We start from the raw sequence: 22,106 nt of genomic DNA, 5'->3' as shown, positions 1-22,106 counted from the left end.
GACAGCTTCAGTAATTATAATGTGAGAACTAGTTTTGTCACATTGCAATTTGCAATGTGTAGATCAGTACAAAAGAAAAAAAAAAAAAAACGTATTGTAATAGATGCCGAGACATAACAGAGGTGTTGCCAATCTCACACATACATTAAAAAGCTGTCAGTTTACAGTTTTTTATTATTATTATTATTATTTTTTATGTATTTGAATAAGATGTGGCTGACTTGGTTACTAATGTATAAAAACTACACACCAAATACAAAATATACAAGACAAATTACACAGTCATACACAGATTAATACAGACACCATATCTCTTTGAGTAAGCCCATCTTTATGACATGCACTTAAAAGCACACACATATGCATGCATATGCATGATGACACACACGCATGCATCTCATCAGTCAGAACTTATTACTCCAACTCCATCACATAAATTAGTCAGTGTGGCCGTCTCATGTACCTCCAGTGGCTGACAGAGGGTCACCCAGCAGTGCCTACAGAGCAAACATCTGCCTCAGCTGCAGGGTCTTCCTCCTCCTTTTCACACCCCAGGGGAAGTGCTTTAAGATGCAACCCTTCTCTCTTCGCCCTCTCTCTACGAAGTCTCTTTCTCTGTAAAATGACCTTTCTCCTCACCAAACATTACTGAGGCTGACTGATGGGATTATAATAATGTAGATTCATATATGCATAATGGTCAATTAACAGTGACAGGTGTAGGAAAAGCCCAGTGCTGGGCAGACGAGGTGCCACCACCGGTTTAATTATCTGCTGCGCTAACATGACCTCTGACCCCCGTGCCACGGCCCTGGCGTGGCAGATGATGGCCGCGGCAAATTTGGGTGGCGTAGGGGAAAATGTGAGACACAACCTCTGGAGAGAGGAAGTCAAGAAGTTACGCGTCGCTAAAACACCAGCTAATGTGAGCTTTATGAAGGATATGAATCATTTCAACACATTCACCTGTCGAGATCAAGTCTAATCTTATATAAAACATCTTACTGTGAAACACTACATCTGCATTTATACCAGAGCTTAGGATTTAGACTTTGGTTTTGTGTAAATGAAACGCCACATCAGATCTGCTTTAAACATTGCAAATGCACAAGAACCGCATAATGCGACACCATCCTTGCAGCATAAAGATGGCTATAGATTAGGGCTCTGATTTTCTGCATATTCAGAATGATTTGATTCACAACTATTCGATTCAGTATAAGTAAACTAATCCAATCCAATCCATAACAGCTTCTTTAAGCCCTTTATGTACAAAGATAGCCAATCTTTAAAAGGTTAAATGGGAATTACAAACTCAATTCATTAATTAACATTTAATATGTTTTAAATATTGCACACTACTGTAACACACTGCAATTAGTTAGACTTTTAGCATTTTAATTTAATTATGCCAACATAATTAGCAATTTAAAAGCCATATTTGAAGATTACCAGATATGAATTGGCAGGATTTATAATTGAAACAAAAGACCAATTCAATCATTATGCAGGTAAGTACAAGAAAACAAAAAGATTGATGGTAATTCAGTGTACAAATATTGCAATGTAATTAATGCTATTGGTTAGATTTTGAATTGCACTGGACAAAGGATTAACAAACTTAAAGAGGTAGTTCACCCAAAAATGAAATTTCTATAATTATTCATTTCCAATACCCGTTCTTCTTCAGAACACAAATTGTAGATATTTTTGATGAAATCCAAGTTTTTTAATTTTTTTATATCCCCCATAAAAAGCAATGTAATTACCGTCATTCACGGTCCAGAAAAGCAGTAAGGACGTGGTTAAAGGTACAATTTGTAAAATTTTTGCAGTAAAATATCCAAAAACCACTAGGCTAGTGTTATATATTTTGTCCAGCTGATTACTAACAATATCTCTAATGTTTTCAACTACTTGTAAATCATGACAAAATTCCCATTCTAAACAGTGACACGGGGCAGTGCAGTCGCCTGTCAATGACGTCAGTTACCTTAGTTACCGCCTTTACTGACGTAGAAACCACATGACAACAGTGCCTTGGACAAATGCGGAAGTAATGTCTAGCGTCCAGCAAACCACTAACTTGCTTCAAGCAGTTCCTTATTTACTTGTTGCACGTTTTATGGTGGATTGTGTTAATTATTTATGGAACATAATTACTGTTTACCATCTGCCGCTGGTTCTGTCGACAAGGACAGCTCCCGTAAACTCATGACCGGAAAAGCGGAAGCGGCGCCGGCGACTGTGTCATAATAAAAGTCCCGCTGCTCGTGAGGCGTGTGTTGATCAATCGCTCCAGCTCCTCGTTCAGTTCCCACAACACTCGGTCCTGCTCTGCTTCATACTACAGTAACGTTAATAATCGCATATATAATAATCGAGTTCTTCCAGACTCCAATCCCTATTCTTTTGCACCGTCTGTTGAGATGGAGACCACATGTCCCAAGTTTCCACTCTAAAACTTTACGTCATCAAACTACGCCTTTGTTTTGAATAGGCTTCTAGCGACCTCTAGCGGAAAAAAAATATCACAAATTGTACCTTTAATATAGTCAATGTGACTACAGTGCTTAAGGGCCCTATCATACACCCGGCGCAATGCAGTGCCAGGTGGAACGCAATTGTATTTTGCTAGTTTTAGCCCGACTCAGTTATCATTTTCACATCCTGCGCCACGTTGTTTAAATAGCAAATGCATTTGCACCCATTTGTGTGCCCATGAGCATGCTGGTCTGAAAATGAGGTGCGTTCAGGTGCATTGTTGGCGTGTTGCTATTTTGAGGCAACTGAAATAAACTGCACCATTGACCAACTGAAACCTGGTCTAAAGTCAATGGAGCAATATTTGTTTTGTTATTTAAAGAGTGCATTAGTAATATGCGCCTATATGCGGGTGCACATTCTGCACAATGCTGCTTATTACACACAAAGGGACGCGCAGCAGCACACAAACATGCCAAATATTAAAAATAAAAGGATTACAATGTAAAACATTACTATTGTGTGCATAAAGATAAAAATGCTTTGGTGGAATCCGGCTTTTCCCATAGATGGTCTGCTCACATGCTTTAACCTCGTGCACAAGCAGATTCGTTTCCTTGCTAAAGAAGCGTTCAGTTTTTCCACTTGCAAATTCTGCCACGTAAATAGCAAGTCCGCCATGGCCCGAGCGCAACTGGCTTTTAAAGGGAATGGGAGATGAGACTCTGATTGGTTTATTGCACTTTATGCCTAAAAAACCTCCATTACTCATTAAGAGAATAGGGACAACCTTTTACACCATGCGCCGGGAGCGATGACCATTTTTCACGTCCTTAAACCAGCAAAAGTGGATTCGGAGATGCCCTACGTGCACTTGCGACGTGCACTTTAGACCATGCGCTTAGATCGTTAAAACAGGGCCTAAACCTTAATGTTATGAAGTGAAGAGAATACTTTTTGTGCGCAAAAACAAAACAAAAATAATGACTTTATTCAACAATTTCTTCTCTACCCTGTCAGTCTTGTACACAGTTGACAGTGAATGCAGTACTTTTGTGCACAAAAAGTATTCTCATCGCTTTATAACATTAAGGTTGAACCACTGTAGTCACACTGACTATTTTAATAATGTCTTTAATACCTTTCTGGACTTTGAATGATGGAAATTATATCCTTCAAAGGGATAGTTCACTCAAGAATGAAAATTCTGTCATCATTTACTCACCCTCAAGTTGCTCCAAACCTGTATGAATTTCTTTCTTCTGCTGAACACAAAAGAAGACATTTTGAAGAATATCAATTGATGGGCCCAACTGGCTTCCATAGTATTTTCCCCCTATACTATGGAAGTCAATCGAGCACATCAACTGTTTGGATACCCATATTCTTCAAAATATTTTATCTTACTTTTATTTTCATTTTTGGGTGAACTATCCCTTTAAAGGGATAAAACTAAAAATAATGTTTCATTCAAATTCTACACCCGCAAGACCTTCGTTCATCTTCAGAACACAAACTAAGATATTGTTGATGAAATCTGATGGCTCAGTGAGGCCTCCATAGACAGCAATGCCATTCAAAAGGTCCATTAAGGTACTAAAAACATATTTGATGTGAGTTCAGTGGTTCTATCTTAATACTATAAAGCGACAAGAATACTTTTTGTGTGCCAAAAAAAAATAAAAAATAAAATAACTAAATAAAGACTTTTCAACAATATCTAGGCCAATTTCAAAACACTGCTTCAGAGCTTTAAGAAATAAATCAGTGAATCGGAGCGCCAAAGTCACGTAATTTCAGCAGTTTAGCCATTTGATAGGAGATCCGAATCACAAATTCGAAAAACAAAAGATTCATAAAGCTCAGAAGCTTCATGAAGCAGTGTTTTGAAATCGACTCATATAGATATTGTTGAAGAGTCGTTATTTAGTTTTTTTTTGTTTTTTTTTTGGCGCACATAAAGTATTCTTGTCGCTTTATAATATTAAGATTGAATCACTGAACTCACATGAACTGTTTCAAATATGGTTTGTTTGAATGGCATTTCTGTCTATGCAGGCCTCACTGAGCCATCGGATTGCATCAACAATATCTTAATTTGTGTTAAGAAGATGAACAAAGGTCTTACGGGTGTAGAATGACATGAGGGTGAGTAATAAATTACATTATTTTCATTTTTGGGTGAACTAACCCTTTAAGCTCTTTCAAAAAGGCATACATACAATATAAAAACTAAAAAGTTAGCAAATATAAGAATAAAGTTATCCAAAAAAAAAAAAAAAAAAAAAAGAGTTTTGAAATTAGAGATGATGATGAAAGATATTTTGAGAGAATAATATTGTGATCAAAAAAAAAAAAAAAAAAAAAAAAAAATCACATAAAAACTACAAACTTAATGTAAAGTACTGTACATTTGTATGGTGGCCTATCATGTTAAAAGCCACATGTATTGTACTGTTTCAGAAGAGTAATCCACACTAATAAGCTATAATTCTATTCACTGTTTTCAAACGTTCAATTAGGTAATTCTGTTCAACAGACTAATTCTAAAACAGACTAATCCTGCTTGATCTCAATTAAAACTGGTTTGAGTGGTATTTAGCAGGTGTTACTAACACAAGTAGGGTTAAAAATGACGTGCATGACATTTAAATGGTGCTACATAATCATGACTACTAAAACTGCCTTACACACGATCACCCACACAAACACAAATTGCAATTGCCACAATTATACACTTCTGCTGACACACACATACAGTAATTACAAACATTTGTCTCCCAGCGTATTGCATAAAGAGCTCAATTCTCTTTCTAAGCAGTCTAAAATCAGAAACAAAAAGCACTCCCCTTGTTTGTCATGGAGGTGAGTTGGAAACCAAGCCAAAAATAACTCATCATTTACGTAACTCAGCATTTACATATTACCCATAATTCATTCCATTAGCATATCAAAGCTGGGGATGACTCTTTGGAGGTGGGATGGAGGCCATCACATTAAGTCGTCTCCACAGCTAATGCAGTGATAATACATGGAAAGCTATTCGTCTATCACAGTCTGGAAGCTATGCTTGTCTTTATGGGAACCCCTGAGAAGCACTTCAAGGGGGGAAGTGAGAACGAGTTTAATGTGAGAAGCTCAGAGGAAGAAAAGACAGTCATGTAACACAAACCTGTAAGTGGGACAGAGATTTGAGCTGGAGGTGATATACAGGGCCACACACACACAAGATGCATACTCATGCTCACAATTATCAGCAGCCAATCGCACACTTGAAAACATAACACAAAATACACATGCACACACAATATCAATATGCAAAGGAAAAAGAAATGCTGCTTTTGATGCTTGTTTTTTTTTTAAAAAAACAAAGAAAACTATAGTTCACTTTTAAATAAACTTTTGCTGATAATTTACTCACCCCGATGTCATCCAAGATGTCCATGTCTTTCTTTCTTCAGTCGAAAAGAAATTAAGGTTTTTGATCAAAACATTCCAGGATTTTTCTTCATATAATGGACTTCAATGGGCACCAAACGGTTCAAGGTCCACATAACAGTTTCAGTGCAGCTTCAAAGGGCTTTAAACGATACCAGAAGATACCAGGCGATACAGACGATACCAGGCGATGAATAAGGGTCTAGCGAAACAATCGGCCATTTAAAAAAAATAAAAATAAAAAAGTTTAAGTTTTATAAGCACAAATGCTTGCCTTGCTCTGTTCTGCGATGCCGTAATTGCCATAATACGCAATTACGTTGAAAAGGTCATGCTTGACGTGGGCGGAAGTACCAGTCAGTAAGTATCAGTCGGTAGCTGTGTCTCATTTAATTTAATTTAGAAGGCTGCATCCACAAGAGGATGAATCCTGTGAAGGATGCGATATATGGAGTGTCCTTAGCCAGAATTAAACGAGACGTCCTTCGTAGGACACACAGACAGGAAAGGAAACAGGAAGTATATCGTTGCTATGCCAACGCGTTCACGGCAGCCTCGTTGCGCTCTCAGCAAATGAATGAAAATTACTGATAAATTTGTATGTAATTTGAAAAGAAAATATTTACTTGTTTTATTTTGGTTATTGCCTGAGGAGCTGGCTTATGTACAACAGATATCTGTTACAGAGACAAAAGGGGAGTATATTAGGAAGAACAAAGTTTACAACAAAAACAAGCATGAAATTTGCAGACGCCGCCATTTATTTATTTATTTTTTCAAATAAATGACTGTTGTTAACAGTGACGCAAAGAATTGAGGGCCCTTCATGCATCCTCCGAATTCCTGTGAAAGAAGGACGCATTCCAAGGTCGCGTTTGGAGAGTCCTACTTACTTTTCTGAAACGATACAGCCTCAATGACGAATGCAACCTTCGAAATGAGACGCAGCCAGTGCCCAAGGAAGTCGACCGGAAGTGCCGCCATCTTGTAGCAGAACTTCACTTGCGTTAGCATCCCATTGACTCCCATTCATTTTGGCATCACTTTGACAGCGAATAACTTTACATCTGAGGCGTTTAAAGACTCCATTTGTCCATTATTTATTTCTAAACATACACGACAATGTATAAAGGGCTCCATTACCTTCTATGTTACATTATGGCCCCGTAAAAATAGGCTAACGATTGCGTCATAACCACTCGACTCTCTGTCGCACAGTAGAGAAATTACCGTACAGACAGGAGGAGAAGCTCGCAGGCAATAGTATGCATTAACTTGATATGGCGTACTGGCGTTACATTTTAAAATACTATACAAAATAATTAATCAGAATACTTACTCCTGCTCACTCACGCCAAAGAACTCCCCGCTCAAGCTCGCCGTCTCTGCAAGATTAACGATGGCAGTTTGCACGCAGTTTACATCTGTCAGACAGGTTGCTGATGTCATCAAGCTTAGTTTTAGTCTGCGCGTCAGAAACGGAAGTGCTAAAAATCGCTAAAAATGGGCTTCACTTGTCTCAATTGAGTTCCAATGGGGTCGCTGTGTCCATTTCTTTTACTGTCTATGGACACAGCTGGTGAGTCCCTGTTTCCATCTCACTGCATTACTGGACAAAATGGATTTCCACCGTTACTGAGCAACAGCGTTTTAGAGGTGTTTTTGTTCTGATGGAGAAGGGTATGACAGTCTGATGGCACTGACAACACAGTATGGAAGAACCATTAGTTGTTTTACCTTTTTTTGTAAACGCCGTTTGACATAGTATTTGCACATTCACCGTGTAACCACTGACTCTGTCAAGCATGACCTTTTCAACGTAATTGCGTATTACGTGACGTCACGAACCCGCATTGCAGAACAGAGCAAGGCGAGCATTTGTGCTTATAAAACTTTTTAAAACTTTTTTTAAATGACCGATCGTTTCGCTATATAAGACCCCTATTCATCATCTGGTATCGTTTAAAGCCTTTTGAAGCTGCACTGAAACTGTCATTTGGACCTTGAACCATTTGGTGCCCACAAAAGTCCATTATATAGAGAAAAATCCTGGAATGTTTTCATCAAAAACCTTCATTTCTTTTCGACTGAAGAAAGAAGGACATGGACATCTTGGATGACATGGACGTTAGTAAATTATCAGCGAAAGTTTAATTAAAACTGAACTAATCCTTTACCTGTTCAAACTCACACTAGTTTGTTTAATTTAAAGGGATAGTTCACTCAAAAATGGTTTATCTGCTTACCCCCAGAGCATCCAAGACGTAGGTGACTTTTTTTCTTCAGTAGAACACAAATTATGATTTTTAACTCCAACCGTTGCAGTCTGTCAGCCGTATAATGCATGTCAATGGTAACAAAATCTATGAGAGTAAAAAAACATTGACAGACAAATCCAAATTAAACCCTGCGGCTCGTGACGACACATTGATGTCCTAAGACGAAACGAACGGTTTGTGCACGAAACGAAGAGTATTTATATAATTTTTTACCTCTAATACACCACTATATCCAACTGCCTTGAGCGCGCGCACGGCATCCGGTGCATGAGATGCCGGATGCCGTGCGCACGCTCAAGGCAGTTGGACATAGCGGTGTATTAGAGGTAAAAAATGATATAAATACGGTTTGGTTTCTCGCACAAACCGATCGTTTCGTGTCTTAGGACTTCAATGTGTCGTCACGAGCCGCAGGGTTTAATTTGGATTTGTCTGTGCATGTTTTTTTTTTTTACTCTCATAGATTTTGTTACCATTGCCATGCATTATACGACTAACAGACTGCAACGGTTGGAGTTAACGCTAATAATTTGTGTTCTACTGAAGAAACAAAGTCACCTACATCTTGAATGCCCTGGGGGTAAGCAGATAAACATCAAATTTTCATTTTTGGGTGAACTATCCCTTTAATGCCCAACAATGGACATACAATTCCCATCACAGTGTCATTTTTTAGCACGTCTCATTCTGTAGTGGAAATGACAGTAGTGGAAATTATTTGTTTATTTTGTTTTAATTTTGGAATAAAATGGCATACTTCTTTGTATTGGTAAAGCAAATGTAACATCTTTAGCATAATTTGAAAAACAAAAAACAAAACAAAAACTGCTTCATTGAAAATAACAAATATATTCTGGTCAGTGATATTTATCTCTATCTTTTATATCTCTTAATTTTATCCACACATCAAATGTCTAATTTCATTTAAACCATGGGACATAATTATATGTCAAAACTATTAAACTAACTATTAAAAAAAGTTGCAAACATTCACTGATGCTCCAGAAGGAAACAAAACGCATTAAGAGTCGGGGTGCAACTTTTTCTTTTTGTTTAAAGATCATATTTTTTCATTTAGCACTGCCCTTCGGAAGCAATAATACTTACATGTTTCCCAGAAGACAAAAAAAAAAAAAAAAAAAAAAGTACAAGTTATCCTGTTCATCCAATTCAAAACGTTTACACCCCCTGCTCTTTATGCATGTCTCCTTCTGGAGCATCAGTGATTCATCAGTGTTTTAACCTTTTTTAATAGCTGTGTTTGAGTCCCTCAGTTGTCCTTAGTGTGAAAAGATGCATCTCAAAATCATACAGTCATTGTTGTAAAGGGTTCAAATATGCAAAAGATGCTGGAAAATTGAAGAATTTGCAGAACCTGGAGGATTTTTCTGAAGAACAGAGCTCAGTTTAAGTACTCAGAACAAACCAGAGACTCATGAACAACCATCACTAAACAAACAAACAGTCGTGGAGGTCATCCAGGTAACCACACACAGTATTAAGAATCAAGTGTATGTAAACTTTTGAACGGGGTCATTTTTATAAATTCAGCTATTTTTTGTCTTCTGGACTATATGTAAACACCTGTTATGTGAAATAGCTTATTTTGCAAATTATATATATATATATATATATCTATCTATGTCTATGTCTATGTCTATGTCTATCTATCTATCTATCTATCTATCTATCTATATATATATAATTGAGATATACAAATATTATTACTCCAGTCTTCAGTGTCACATGATTCGCAAGAAATCATTCTATGCTTATTTGATTTGCAATAAAAATGTCTTATTATCAGTGTAAAAAACATGTGCTGCTTAATATTTTTGTAGGAAACTGTGATACACAGTATTCTTTGATGAATAGAAAACTCAAAAGAAATAGAAATCTTTTGTAATTTGATAATCTTATATAAAATATAATCTGAACACAATAGTAATATGAAAGAAAGAAACTTACTCCTTCGTTTGCCCACGTCTCCCTTAGAGGTGGCTGCTTCATTCAGAAGAACCATTCCCATGGTGATGGCCGCATCTGAGATGGAAGTCAAGGAATAACTAGTGGCATAGATGTGGCCGTTTTGCACAATAAACAGCCAGGATCAGATATGATGCTTACAGAGTACCTGTAAAACTGAAGATTGGGCTGGCAAAGCATAGCTCCAGCATACCTGGAAATTTCAATTACTGTGAACACAATAGGAACAACACTCTCTTCAACTCTGAGCACACTTCACTCGACTGGGAGGTCTCCTCTAGCCTGAGGGGTGAAAAGCTAGGTGTCGGCAAGAGGAAGACAGACAAACACAAGGTGTTCTGCCAGCAGCACCTCTCTCCTCCAGCAGCTGAGCCTGATGCTAGCAGAGGGTCTCTGTCTGTCTGCCCACTCTGTACCCATCAGGCACAGTCAACAAACCTACGTAATTACAGGGGAAGTTCACACAGAGAATGACACTCAGAAGGACATACCCATCATAGCCAGGTAAGCAAGTGTGTGTACAGTATGTTTGAGACTTTCTATAAGGATAAACAGAAATGTGTAAGAACATTTCATACAGCTGCACCTTGATGGATGACAACCACAGATGAGTAAACAAAACCATCTGACATTGGACTATTTGATATTAAATAATTTTAGTTGACAAAATGTATATATTCAAAACAATTTTTTTTTCTTTTATGCTCACCATTTATTTGATCATAAATACAGTGAAAAAAGTAATATTGTGAAATATTATTACAATTTAAAATAACCATTTTATATGTTTTGAAAAGTTTTTTTTTTCTTTTGTGAAAATTTGTTAAAAACCACAGTAGAGCTATATACTATTTTTACAAAAAAGTCTGATTTAACCTTGAGATTTTAAGTATTAGATATCTTAGATATTTCTTCTAGATTATCTACAATGACACTAATAATTCTTAATTTCTGATAGAAATGTAAAATCAATCGGTAGTTATTAATAGAATAACGAGACACAAACCTTTACATTCAATCGCGTTTGGTCCCATTTATTTTTGATCACAGTGCATACAAACTTTAAGTCCAAAAGTGCGCACATTTGGAGAAATACACCTCATATTTCATTAGATCGAATATAAGCTGGGTTGTACGCAGAAAATTTAGATTTCCCTGGTGTACATATGTGCAATATTAAGACGTTTTAAGACCAACAAATTGGATAACAATTTAAAACCATGTCAACAAATAAATGCATGCACAGTTTTGAGGCAGCTTTAATCACATGTTTGGTAATTTCATGACTTAACTTACAACAGAATAACGACGGTCATTGCTCGGACATTTGCGCTTTATTTAAGCTATAATAAAGTAATTATGCAGCGCGCGCCGGCGCATTCGCACATGCAATTCTTGAGTGCGCGCCACGAGCGCGGTATAAATGCTGATTGGACAGTCATGTTCATTTTTCTGAGTTTTACCGACATAGCTTGACAACATCTCATCTGACCGCAGTTCACTGTTGTTTAACTGAAGCTCCCTCGTCGTCACCTGTAGCCTATCTTTTCAGCGCGCATTTGACTAGCGCATGGCGCTGAGGCAAAGTTGGAATCCGCGTCTGAAAAGTGTCCCGTTTGTTGTGGTCGTAAAGAGACAGTTCTATAAACACAGTTTTACTTGGTGATGTTTTAAAAAAAGATTTTTATTTCTGGTATTTTATATGCTCTGTTGGTGGTTTGTGGAGTGGCATGACCCGGGAGGGATATTTTTTTTTAAGGCAACCAGGTGACTTACTTTTTTTTTTAAGTTAAACCAACAATTATTTTTTATAATTCTTTTTTATATTTGTATATATTGAAATCAATAACTTACTGACCCCAAACATTTGAACAGTCAGTATATAACTATTAATACTGTTTTTTATTTTTGTCTTGTCATATGTGTTGTCAGTAGTATGTGTAAATTAAAATGATTTTATTTTGTTTTTATGTTTTCATTTTTGATGACAAAATAATCTGGAATTGTGCTGACAAAGTTAACATTAAAAATCATTTCCAATCATGTTTAATCACAGAGAAAAACAACATGAAAAGAAATGATTACCTACCTGGGCAAAAGCTGTTGAAATTTACAGCTTTTACTACATTTTCAAAAGTTAACAGAATTCTGAACAGACCTGTATGAAGTCAGTGGGTTATTATGGTTCACTTCGTTAACAGAACAATGTGGCAGGTCTATTGTGCAGAGGGAGGTTTTATGTGAAAGGATATTCAACAGAAGAATAATGTGAGATTCAGCCACAAACTGAGCTTGACTGCTGCCATGGATATAACTCTGAAAAAGACAGAAAAAATAAAATGACAAACAAGCAGACAATAGAACTGTTAAGCTCCGCTTTCACAAAGCCATATCACTGGATACTATGATACTATGGCTCCTTGACAAGTAATGCTTTATCATATTTATCATACTGCAAATGCATGAATACAAACCACACACACCATCACTGACTTTTTAAACATCACTGACTATTTAAACATATACAACCTTAGCAGGGAAAAGGTCAGATAGAAAATAGCCAAAAGACAAGGAAAAATCCATAAGGTCAAAGCAGATGAATGAAAAGAAAACTTGACAATAAGTGATAAGAGTTTCAATGGGTCAATGAAAAGAGCACTAAAGCCTTCTAACACATCAAGTCATAATGACATCTCCTGCTCTCTGGAGTAAAACCACTGTAGATGTAGCACAAATAAAACCTTCATCTGTGGTAGATGAATGCGCAGGAACAGTGCAGAATGGATGCAGATTCAATGAAAGACATACAGGTCTTTAACTGATATAATCAGCCAGTGTACCAATTAAACTTATAACATCTACAGCTTTAGAAATCAAAACTTTGGAAACACAATGTATTCAATCCCTCTACTAAGGTTACATATTTACATAGGAGGTCTATAGAAGCGGTATAAACATTATATTAGATGAACTCACAGTCGGAAAAACTAATTTCAAGGTGAGATGAACACATTCTTTAAGAACAATGTACGTTATCATACAATTTTTTATTGTCATAAAATTCTATCTAGATTTAGGGATCACCTAAATAGCATCACTGAATGTCACTGAACTTTATTATTTGGAATGAAGCCTATATTGAGACATGCTTGTATGTTTTGGTAAAATATATATGACAAAAACATCTGCTGTGACAGATTTGAGAGGAAATCTACTCACAAATATTGAATGTTTTTTATGTTCTTTGTGACACTAAATAATAAAAAAAAAAGAGTCAATAGTCGACTTGAAAGCAGCAATAACAAAAGTATTGAGGAACTAAACACTGCCATAAGCGGATCCTCGATACTTGAGGCTGTTGTCTCTTGCAGCGTTTCATGTAGAGACAGAAAAAAAGAAGGATACGGGGGGATTGTGAAAAGTAGGGATCCATTAAGAAGAAGATATGAGCAAATAGGCCAGTGCATTTATCACTGTCATGTCACCTGTCGCCTCTGGGTTAACGCATCTGCTAACATTTAAACACAGCCATACCGCTGCATATTTTCATATGAAAGAAAACGACATTAGAGGCACTTTCAGCACTAACACAGAGAGACACAATTGTATTATTCTACTTGTGTATCGTATCTGTCACAGGGCATTTATAACTTAAAAACAGCAATTTGTTACTTTTGAAAACACCCGCAAGTATTTTTACTTATTTATTTGGCAACTTTTTGTTTAGAAGTCATTTATTATTATTATTTTCTTTTCTTTTTTCTTTTTGCATGTTTTGGGGGATTTTGTCATTTTTATTAAAAAGACAGTTAGAGGGGTGATATAAAGTGATAGGAAGAAGAAATGAAAACTGAATCAGGAAATAAGCTGGAATAAGAGGCCACATCTACAACTGTAAATCACTTATTAATATATAAATTATAGTTCAATTAAGGTTGAAATTAAAACTCTAGTTTAGAATGCTAAAGGTCTGTCAATTGATTCAATTTAAATTTTAAAATAAAAAAATAATCAACTGACACAACTAATTTAAATGTCTTCCCTGTGTGCGGCACTTCATTCAAGATTGAGGCGGGGCAGATTTGACCAGATTTGAGATTTTACCAAAAGTATGAGGATCCAAAGGAGTTACGAGGCTTAGTCACAAATTATTTTAAACACTTTTCATTCGTTTAATATTTGCAAAACCTAAAGGCAGACATAAAGGGTGACCAATAGTAATGATTTATGGGAAAAGTTTTTGCCTGACAATATAACATTTGTACACTGTATAAAATTATTATCATAATTTGTTATCAACATCATTTTTTTCTTTTGTCAAATCAACTTCAATAATTAATGTGGTTCAGATAACAATATTTTGAGTTTGTTGATTAAACCAACCGTCTTCATAGTAGTAACTCAAATTTTTAATTTCAATTAACTCAAAATTAACTTACTTTTTTAAGTTACTTTAATTGAACTTACTTTTTTACAGTGTATGTTCATTTAGTGCCTGCTTACAATAAATTAAAGGTGCCCCAGAACTTTTTTTTTAAAAAGATGTAATATAAGTCTAAGGTGTCCCCTGAATGTGTCTGTGAAGTTTCAGCTCAACATACCTCATAGATTTTTTTAAATTAATTTAACTGCCTATTTTGAGGCATAATTAGAAATGAGCCGATTTAGGGTGTGTGGCCATTTAATTCTCGTGCTCCATGCCCCAAGAGCTCACGCTTGCCTTAAACAACATAAAAAAAAGTTCAAACAGCTAATATAACCCTCAAAATGGATCTTTACAAAGTGTTCGTCATGCAGCATGTCTAATCGCGTAAGTACAGTATTTATTTTGATGTTTACATTTGATTCTGAATGAGTTTGAGGCTATGCTCCGTGGCTAACGGCTAATGCTACACTGTTGGAGAGATTTATAAAGAATGAAGTTGTGTTTATGAATTATACAGACTATAAGTGTTTAAAAATGAAAATAGCGACGACTCTCTTGTCTCTGTGAATACAGTAAGAAACGATGGTAACTTTAACCACATTTAACAGTACATTAGCAACATGCTAACAAAACATTTAGAAAGACAATTCACAAATATCACTAAAAATATCATGATATCATGGATCATGTCAGTTATTATCGCTCCATCTGCCATTTTTTGCTATTGTTCTTGCTTGCTTACCTAGTCTGTTGATTCAGCTGTGCACATCCAGACGTTAATACTGGCTGCCCTTGTCTAATGCCTCAATCATGGGCTGGCATATGCAAATATTGGGGGCGTACACCCCGACTGTTACGTAACAGTCAGTTTTATGTTGAGATTCGCCTGTTCTTCGGAGGTCTTTTAAACAAATGAGATTTATATAAGAAGGAGGAAACAATGGAGTTTGAGACTCACTGTATGTCTTTTCCATGTACTGAACTCTTGTTATTTAACTATGCCGAGGTAAATTCAATTTTTGAATCTAGGGCACCTGTAATCGCACATATTTTATGTAGTGAACAAAAGAGATTTAAATACAGAAAAACAGAGGAATGAATGAAGGTGTGTAATAAACCATGCAAGAGAATCAGTAATTGTGAGAACAAGTGTTGGTGTCATTGTGTGGGCAGATATCCTCATCATACTGTTCATTTATTCAGAGTTGACTTCTGCTCTGAGCTTTGAGGCAATGCTCTAAAGAGCCGATCCATCATAACCATGGTGCACTAGGGTTACAGATGTCTACTTTACAGTCAAACTGACGTCACCATTCAGTGAACCATCAAACATCATATTTAGTGCTTTGTGTAGGAGCATACATGACTGAATATGATCATTACAGCCGCCTACATGCATTTGTTTTCAAAAGACATTAATTTTGACTCATGCAAAAATTCTACTCCTACACTTTAAAAAGTGCATTGTCTGTTAAATGAACATTCTGGCTTTTAAGGTTGTTTTAAACCATGCAAATGTGAACAATTCACTACAATTAAATTATTACACTTGCTTTGAATTTAGCATCTGTTCAGTAAAATAAAAGAAAACAAAAAAAATTCCCAGACTCATTACTAGAGGAAGGCGGCATATGTATATTTTCTCAGCAAAAAAAAAACATTAAATATAAAAACATGGAATAATATTGAATTATTTTAGGAGAACTAGAAATTAATTTATTTAGTTGTAAAATCAGTGTGTTTTTTTAATTAATAATTTTACTAAGTATGAGTTCAGGATACATTAGCCTATGAACACATTAATGTTAGTGGTGTGAAGCAAATGAGAAGCAATTAAAGATGTGCTGAGAATATGAAATGTAATAGAATATAAAGGAAGGACCACCTATCTTTGGTTTCACACACAAAAACCATCACATAAGAATATGAGACTATATCTCTATAGTGAGTCATTAGGTTTAGCCTTGAAATTCAAAGACAGAAACTCAGTCAAAATGCCTGGGGACACTTCAATAATGGTTTAATGGTATACTGGATTCTCAATAATGCCACTAATTTCCTCCAAAGAACAATAGACAGTAGTGCCACCAAGAGAATGAATCAGCAGCCATACTTTTGTGGTTAAAGGCATGAAAAAGTGCCAGCAGTGTGCTTAATTCTTCTTTATCTCACTCTGTTGAGTTCTTGAGAGGAGGGTTTCCCAGAATACTCATCTAAAGCACTTGTGTGACAGCTTGCAAAAAATCAACTAGAGTTTATAAAAATAACAACTCTAGTATTTTGAATCATTTTTTCAATTAATTCAGACAGAGCAGTTAACATGGATGACTATGTGACCAGAGTACTTATATGTGTGAAAACTGTCATTATTTAATCAAGTTCATGTCATTATAAAGCTTTATGACTTAAAAGTGGGGTAAGCCTTATTTTGGAAGTTAGTCGGGCCGACACCAACAAAAAAAAGTGTAGCCAATCAGCATTAGGGGGTGTATTACGATCAAGAATGAGAATGAGCAAGAGGGAGATTTGAATAAAGACAGCAGAAAAAGAGATGAGACAATACAAAAGAGCTCAAAAGGTTATCACTGGAATGAAGGTTTATGACTGGGCAAGTGCTTTAGGATCCGCGTTAATATTAGAAAAGCTTTCCAGCGCTGGAAAAAGACGCAAAACTAAGCAGGAAGGCCTGAAAACAGATGCGGAGGCTGCTTTGATTCCGCTTCAAATGTGAGTAAAACTGGGTTTGAGTGTTATTGATTGTCTCGAGCTGCTGTGCTGTTAGTTACTAACAACAAACTCTTGTTTGTATTTACTCTTGTGTACTGTACGTTAATTTTTTGTGCTTCCTTGTTCATCTGCGCTTTATTTTTCGTGACCCATTATTTTATTGTGCGTCAGCTGGAATAAACAGACATGCCCTCGCATTGCGTAACAGTAGCCAGATAGTGATTGTTGTGCAGGTAAACCAATGCGCACTGACGACCACTAGAGAATGCGGTGTTTAGAGTCATTGTTAGCGCACTTGCCTCGCCAGCCAGCAGCATTCGGGGTTCGAGACTGACTTGGAGCAGGGTGGTTAGGAGGATGCGTTTTGGAGGCGGAGCAATGAAGAGAGGGGTGTGTTTGTTTGTAGCCATGCAGCATTATCAAACTCATTCAGAATCAAATGTAAACATCCACAAAATACTTATGTGATCTGATATGCTGCATCCCAAACTGTTTGTAAAGATCCATTTTGAGAGTTGCATTTGCTGTGTGAACAACTTCTGTAGTATTTATGCAATGATTAATAGAGTCGCAAGCTTAGGGGCAGGAAGCATGAACATTTAAAGGTGTAAACACACCTGTTAAAACATGGTATGATAAAAAATCTATGGAGTATTTTGAGCTGAAACTTCACAGACACATTCTGGGGACACCTTAAACTTATATTACAATTGTTAAATGTAGATTCTAGGGCACCTTTAAAGGCAGGAACACACCAAGCCGACGGTCGGCCGACTAAGTTTTCTTAGTGTGTTCCACACCGTCAGTTGACGTTGGTCCTCGTCTGCTTTTTTTCGGTCGATTTGACATGTTGAATAGGCGTCGGAGCTTGTCGGTCTGTCAGGCCATCAGATCATTCTGACTGGCTGTTCAGCTACTGCCACCTGCTGGTTCGGAAAGGCATTTTACGCAGGCGCAGAACGGACGTGGTACTTGGCCACGTGGTACGTGAGCCAACCCTGCAGTCTGCTTTCTTTGCCACTAGTTCGTCGGTGTTGGCTTGGTGTGTTCCTGCCTTTAGTCACAGGTTTGGATAACAGGCTGGTGAGTAAATCATTGCACAATTTTCATTTTTGGATCAACTGTCCCTTTAACCACAGTGAACGTTTATAAAACATGCCACGTCCCACATAAAACTAATCTATAAGAAGTCAAAATATGCATAATTAGAGCTCAGATTAAAATGCAAGATTAAAATTCTAGAGTTTCAGGCTCCCAGCAGTACATGCGGAGATGCAGAGAAGTTTAATCCCAACTCCAGATACAATTCTCGGAATTCTGCATGTGAAATTTTCAAATCAGGACAGAGTGCCAAACTCCTCAAGACACTCCACTACATGACTCTTCCTTTGCAGAGTGGTTCAAAATTATCCCAGCAATCATTTTTATTTGCATGGAATTTCATCTGAGCCAACTTTGAAGTTCTCTTATTGAAAAGTGATTTATCTAGCTCAAATAATATTGATGCCTTTTTACCATGCTCCTCTCAAAAGAACAAATTCTTATAATCAGTGACATAATAACGTTTTCCTACAACCCATGCAACTGTTCCCAATAAACAACATTACATATTTCATCACCATAGTTGCTTTTTTGCCCTTTTCTTTTTTTATTCCCTTCATTTTCCACTTGAATGGCTTATTTTAATGCTGCTTTCAATCTGTGAAACAATGCAAAACTCTTACTCAAAAAGCCAGAAGAACATGCATAGCACATTAGGGCAATGACATAAATTCGAAAAGCAAATTGCAGTTGTGCACAATAGTCGCAATGAAAAATACTGTAATACTCTCTGTGGCCCTTCCAATTGATCTGATGAATTGAGCATTACAGTATGCGTTCTCTCTCCTTAGATAGGGAAAATAGCATGAGTAGAGAGGAATAAGTTCAATGCTCAGCACTATAATTGGACAATGAATATATGTGTGATTATTCAATTAGGCATACAAATCCTTGAAAGACCATGAATTTATCCAGGATTCAGGATTACACATTTGGAGATTGATGGTTAGAGACAATCTTGGCTGAATGGACGTCGAAAATACCAGATTTCTTTATGTCGTTGGGGTGTTACACCACCCTTTATAGCATAACATGAAGCCATTATGGATGCCTTTCCCTTGAGCTTCGATATGAAATCCATTTCCTTTCCTCCTGAGTAAAAATGTATGAGGTTCCTGTTTTTAGCCCTTTGTACACTAACATTGTACAATCTGTGGTATTTTATCCGTGGTTATAAGCTGTTAAATTTCACACCTAATTGCTGTAATATATGCAATATGTGATTTTTAATCACAAAAGACAAATTTTCTGTTTCAGGGATGTATAGTCACCCTAATAGTTTTGATGTAGCAACCTTTGCAAATCATTTGTTCATGTTTTTTTCCCCCTCTTACTGTTTTAAGGCTTCACTATTAAAGGTCAAAAGAATGAGTCAGTGATGGAGATAAATGAAAAGTCAACAAAGCAGAAAAAGAGGAAGAGAGTGGGAAGAGAAAGAGAGAGAGAGAGTGGGATGAGAGAGAGAGAGAGAGAGAGAGAGAGAGAGAGAGAGAGAGAGAGAGAGAGAGAGAGAGAGAGAGAGAGAGAGAGAGAGAGAGAGATCGAGATCATATAGTAGGTTAAAATAATAGAGGTTTGGAGCACAAGTGGGATATTAATTATACATTGCTGCTTACGGAGGAAGTTCAGCAAATTTCACAAAGAACCCATTAATTTTCTGTCTATTTTTAATGATGCCAATGAGCATTTGCAAAACACGCAAAAAAAAAACAAAAAAAAACAAAAAAAAAACACTTTCATGAGAGAGAGAGCGCAAAAAAAGTACTTCCCCTATGAAAGTATATATATAAAAAACACAAGGTTAAAAAAAAAAAAAAAGATGAGATTATTAAAATGTCAACAGACCAGGGCACTTCAACTACTTTCTTTCAGGGACCAGATTATCAAGATGTAAAACTCAAGGGACGAAACAATTTAAAACTAAACACACTTAATGCTGTGTCTGTTCGCATTAAAATAGTGAGGGGTGTTCAATTTAAGCTTTATAAAATCCCTTTAAAAAGACTGGAAAACTGGATTTACTTTAATTAATAAAAATCTAAGAAAATAAATTAATCTAAGATCTTATTTTTTTTAATAAATAAATAACCTTTATTCAGCTAGGGTGCATTCAATTTAAAGTGAAAGTAAAGACATTTATAATGTTACAAAACATTTTTTATTTCTATTTCACAGAAATAAATTCTATTTTAAAACAAAATAAAAAAAAGTTTAAATTGTAACAATATTACTGTTTTCCCTGTATTTTGCTGCATCGGTGTGTATAACATGGTGTCTACACCGGCCACGACCTTGACGCGTCGCATAGCGCCACAACAGCTAGAAGCTGTCTACACTGGATGCAACAAAGCGACCATTGCAAATCCATTTGTCATGAATAGAACGAGGCATCAGTCACATCCAGTGTAGACAACATCTCTGATTATAATGGTTTCTATTGTCTTGTGTGGTATCATGCTGCTAGCATCCGGTGTAAATGTTGATGAAAAAATCTCACTGACTGCAAACTATTGAACGGTAGTTTATAATATAGAACAGTGGCGGCTCGTCAGGGGAGATAAGGACTATCAAAAATGTTTAGGTGAAAATGGGAGAAGAATGATTTAATGTTAATACAATTCCCAGTAATTCATTGCATTTCATGTCTCAGAATGTGTATTTCTTGTTTGTAATTTCACCACTGTGACACCATAAAATGTTTCTGAATTTAGAACCACTGCTGCTTTTTCCGGACCAAGCCGAAACTGCCCAAAAAACAAAAAAAAAAACAAAAACAAACATTGCAGAGGAGGCCAGTCTCTCTCGGTATATCAACCAATCATTGTGGAAAGTTTTATGATATTGTGATATTAGTTTGAACTGCTCTCGCTGATAATGTACCAACTACCTTAATTACAGAGAGTAGAGATATTGAATATTTGATCGCCAAAAAATTTACCAAACAACCATTCAAACAGCAGCTACATATTCAAAATGAAGGAAGAATCCACGCCTAAAGTTGGATATAGGCTATATCAATCAGCTTCACTAAACGGATGAACGCGCTCTTTTAACACTTCAAGTGATAGCTTAGGACAGTGAAATTATATTGATATTATCTCATTGTATATGTGTAATTTTCTTTAAATTTTCTGTCTAAAAGTGACCAAAAAGCAATTAAAAAAATAAAAATAAAATAATCCTTGTGCCTCCTCTATTTTAAAACCCACCAGACGCCACTCATACCTTTTTGTTATTTCTTCTTTGAACCAAAACCTTGGTTTAGTTTTTAATCACTATTTTTTTTGTATTGAATAAGACACTGTGTGTTTGCAGCAGACAAAACATATTTAGATGCATTTTATCAGGTAAAAGAAGACAGAATGTAATACTTCCGGTTCATACATGGGACATTATAGCTGAACTGTGGGCAGAAAAAGCTTAAACACACAAGAATATGGACAATCCATTGCTAAGATTTGTGCAATGTGCACCCTGGTGTATCAGGCACTCCAGCGATTATTAAAATCAATCGGAAGTCTGTATAAAAATGATTGACGGGCTGTGTTTGGCTGTGGACAGCCAGCTAAAGAGCCCTTACATAGGCAGTTGAATCCTTGCTTTGGTGTGTGTGTGTGTTTTGTTTGCAAAATAGCCCCCAAAAAGGTCAAGGTATTTTTTTTTAG

The 22,106-nt window shown here is 36.3% G+C and overlaps 1 protein-coding gene across 2 annotated transcripts in view; it reads right to left on the bottom strand.

Annotated features, from left to right (window-relative positions):
• The window catches only part of tusc3 (tumor suppressor candidate 3), a 151,398-nt gene that overhangs the window by 9,690 nt on the left and 119,602 nt on the right, over nt 1–22,106 (bottom strand). For both annotated transcript variants that reach the window (XM_067403710.1, XM_067403709.1), the window contains exons 7-8: nt 12,440–12,503; nt 10,170–10,244 (exon numbers count right to left, since the gene is read on the bottom strand). In XM_067403710.1, coding sequence (XP_067259811.1) covers nt 10,170–10,244; nt 12,440–12,503 — 139 coding nt within the window. The remainder of the gene's footprint in view (nt 1–10,169; nt 10,245–12,439; nt 12,504–22,106) is intronic.

Source organism: Chanodichthys erythropterus, chromosome 12 (genome assembly GCF_024489055.1).
Source record: "Chanodichthys erythropterus isolate Z2021 chromosome 12, ASM2448905v1, whole genome shotgun sequence".
Classification (NCBI taxonomy): domain Eukaryota; kingdom Metazoa; phylum Chordata; class Actinopteri; order Cypriniformes; family Xenocyprididae; genus Chanodichthys; species Chanodichthys erythropterus.
This window is presented reverse-complemented; position numbering and strand designations above follow the sequence as displayed.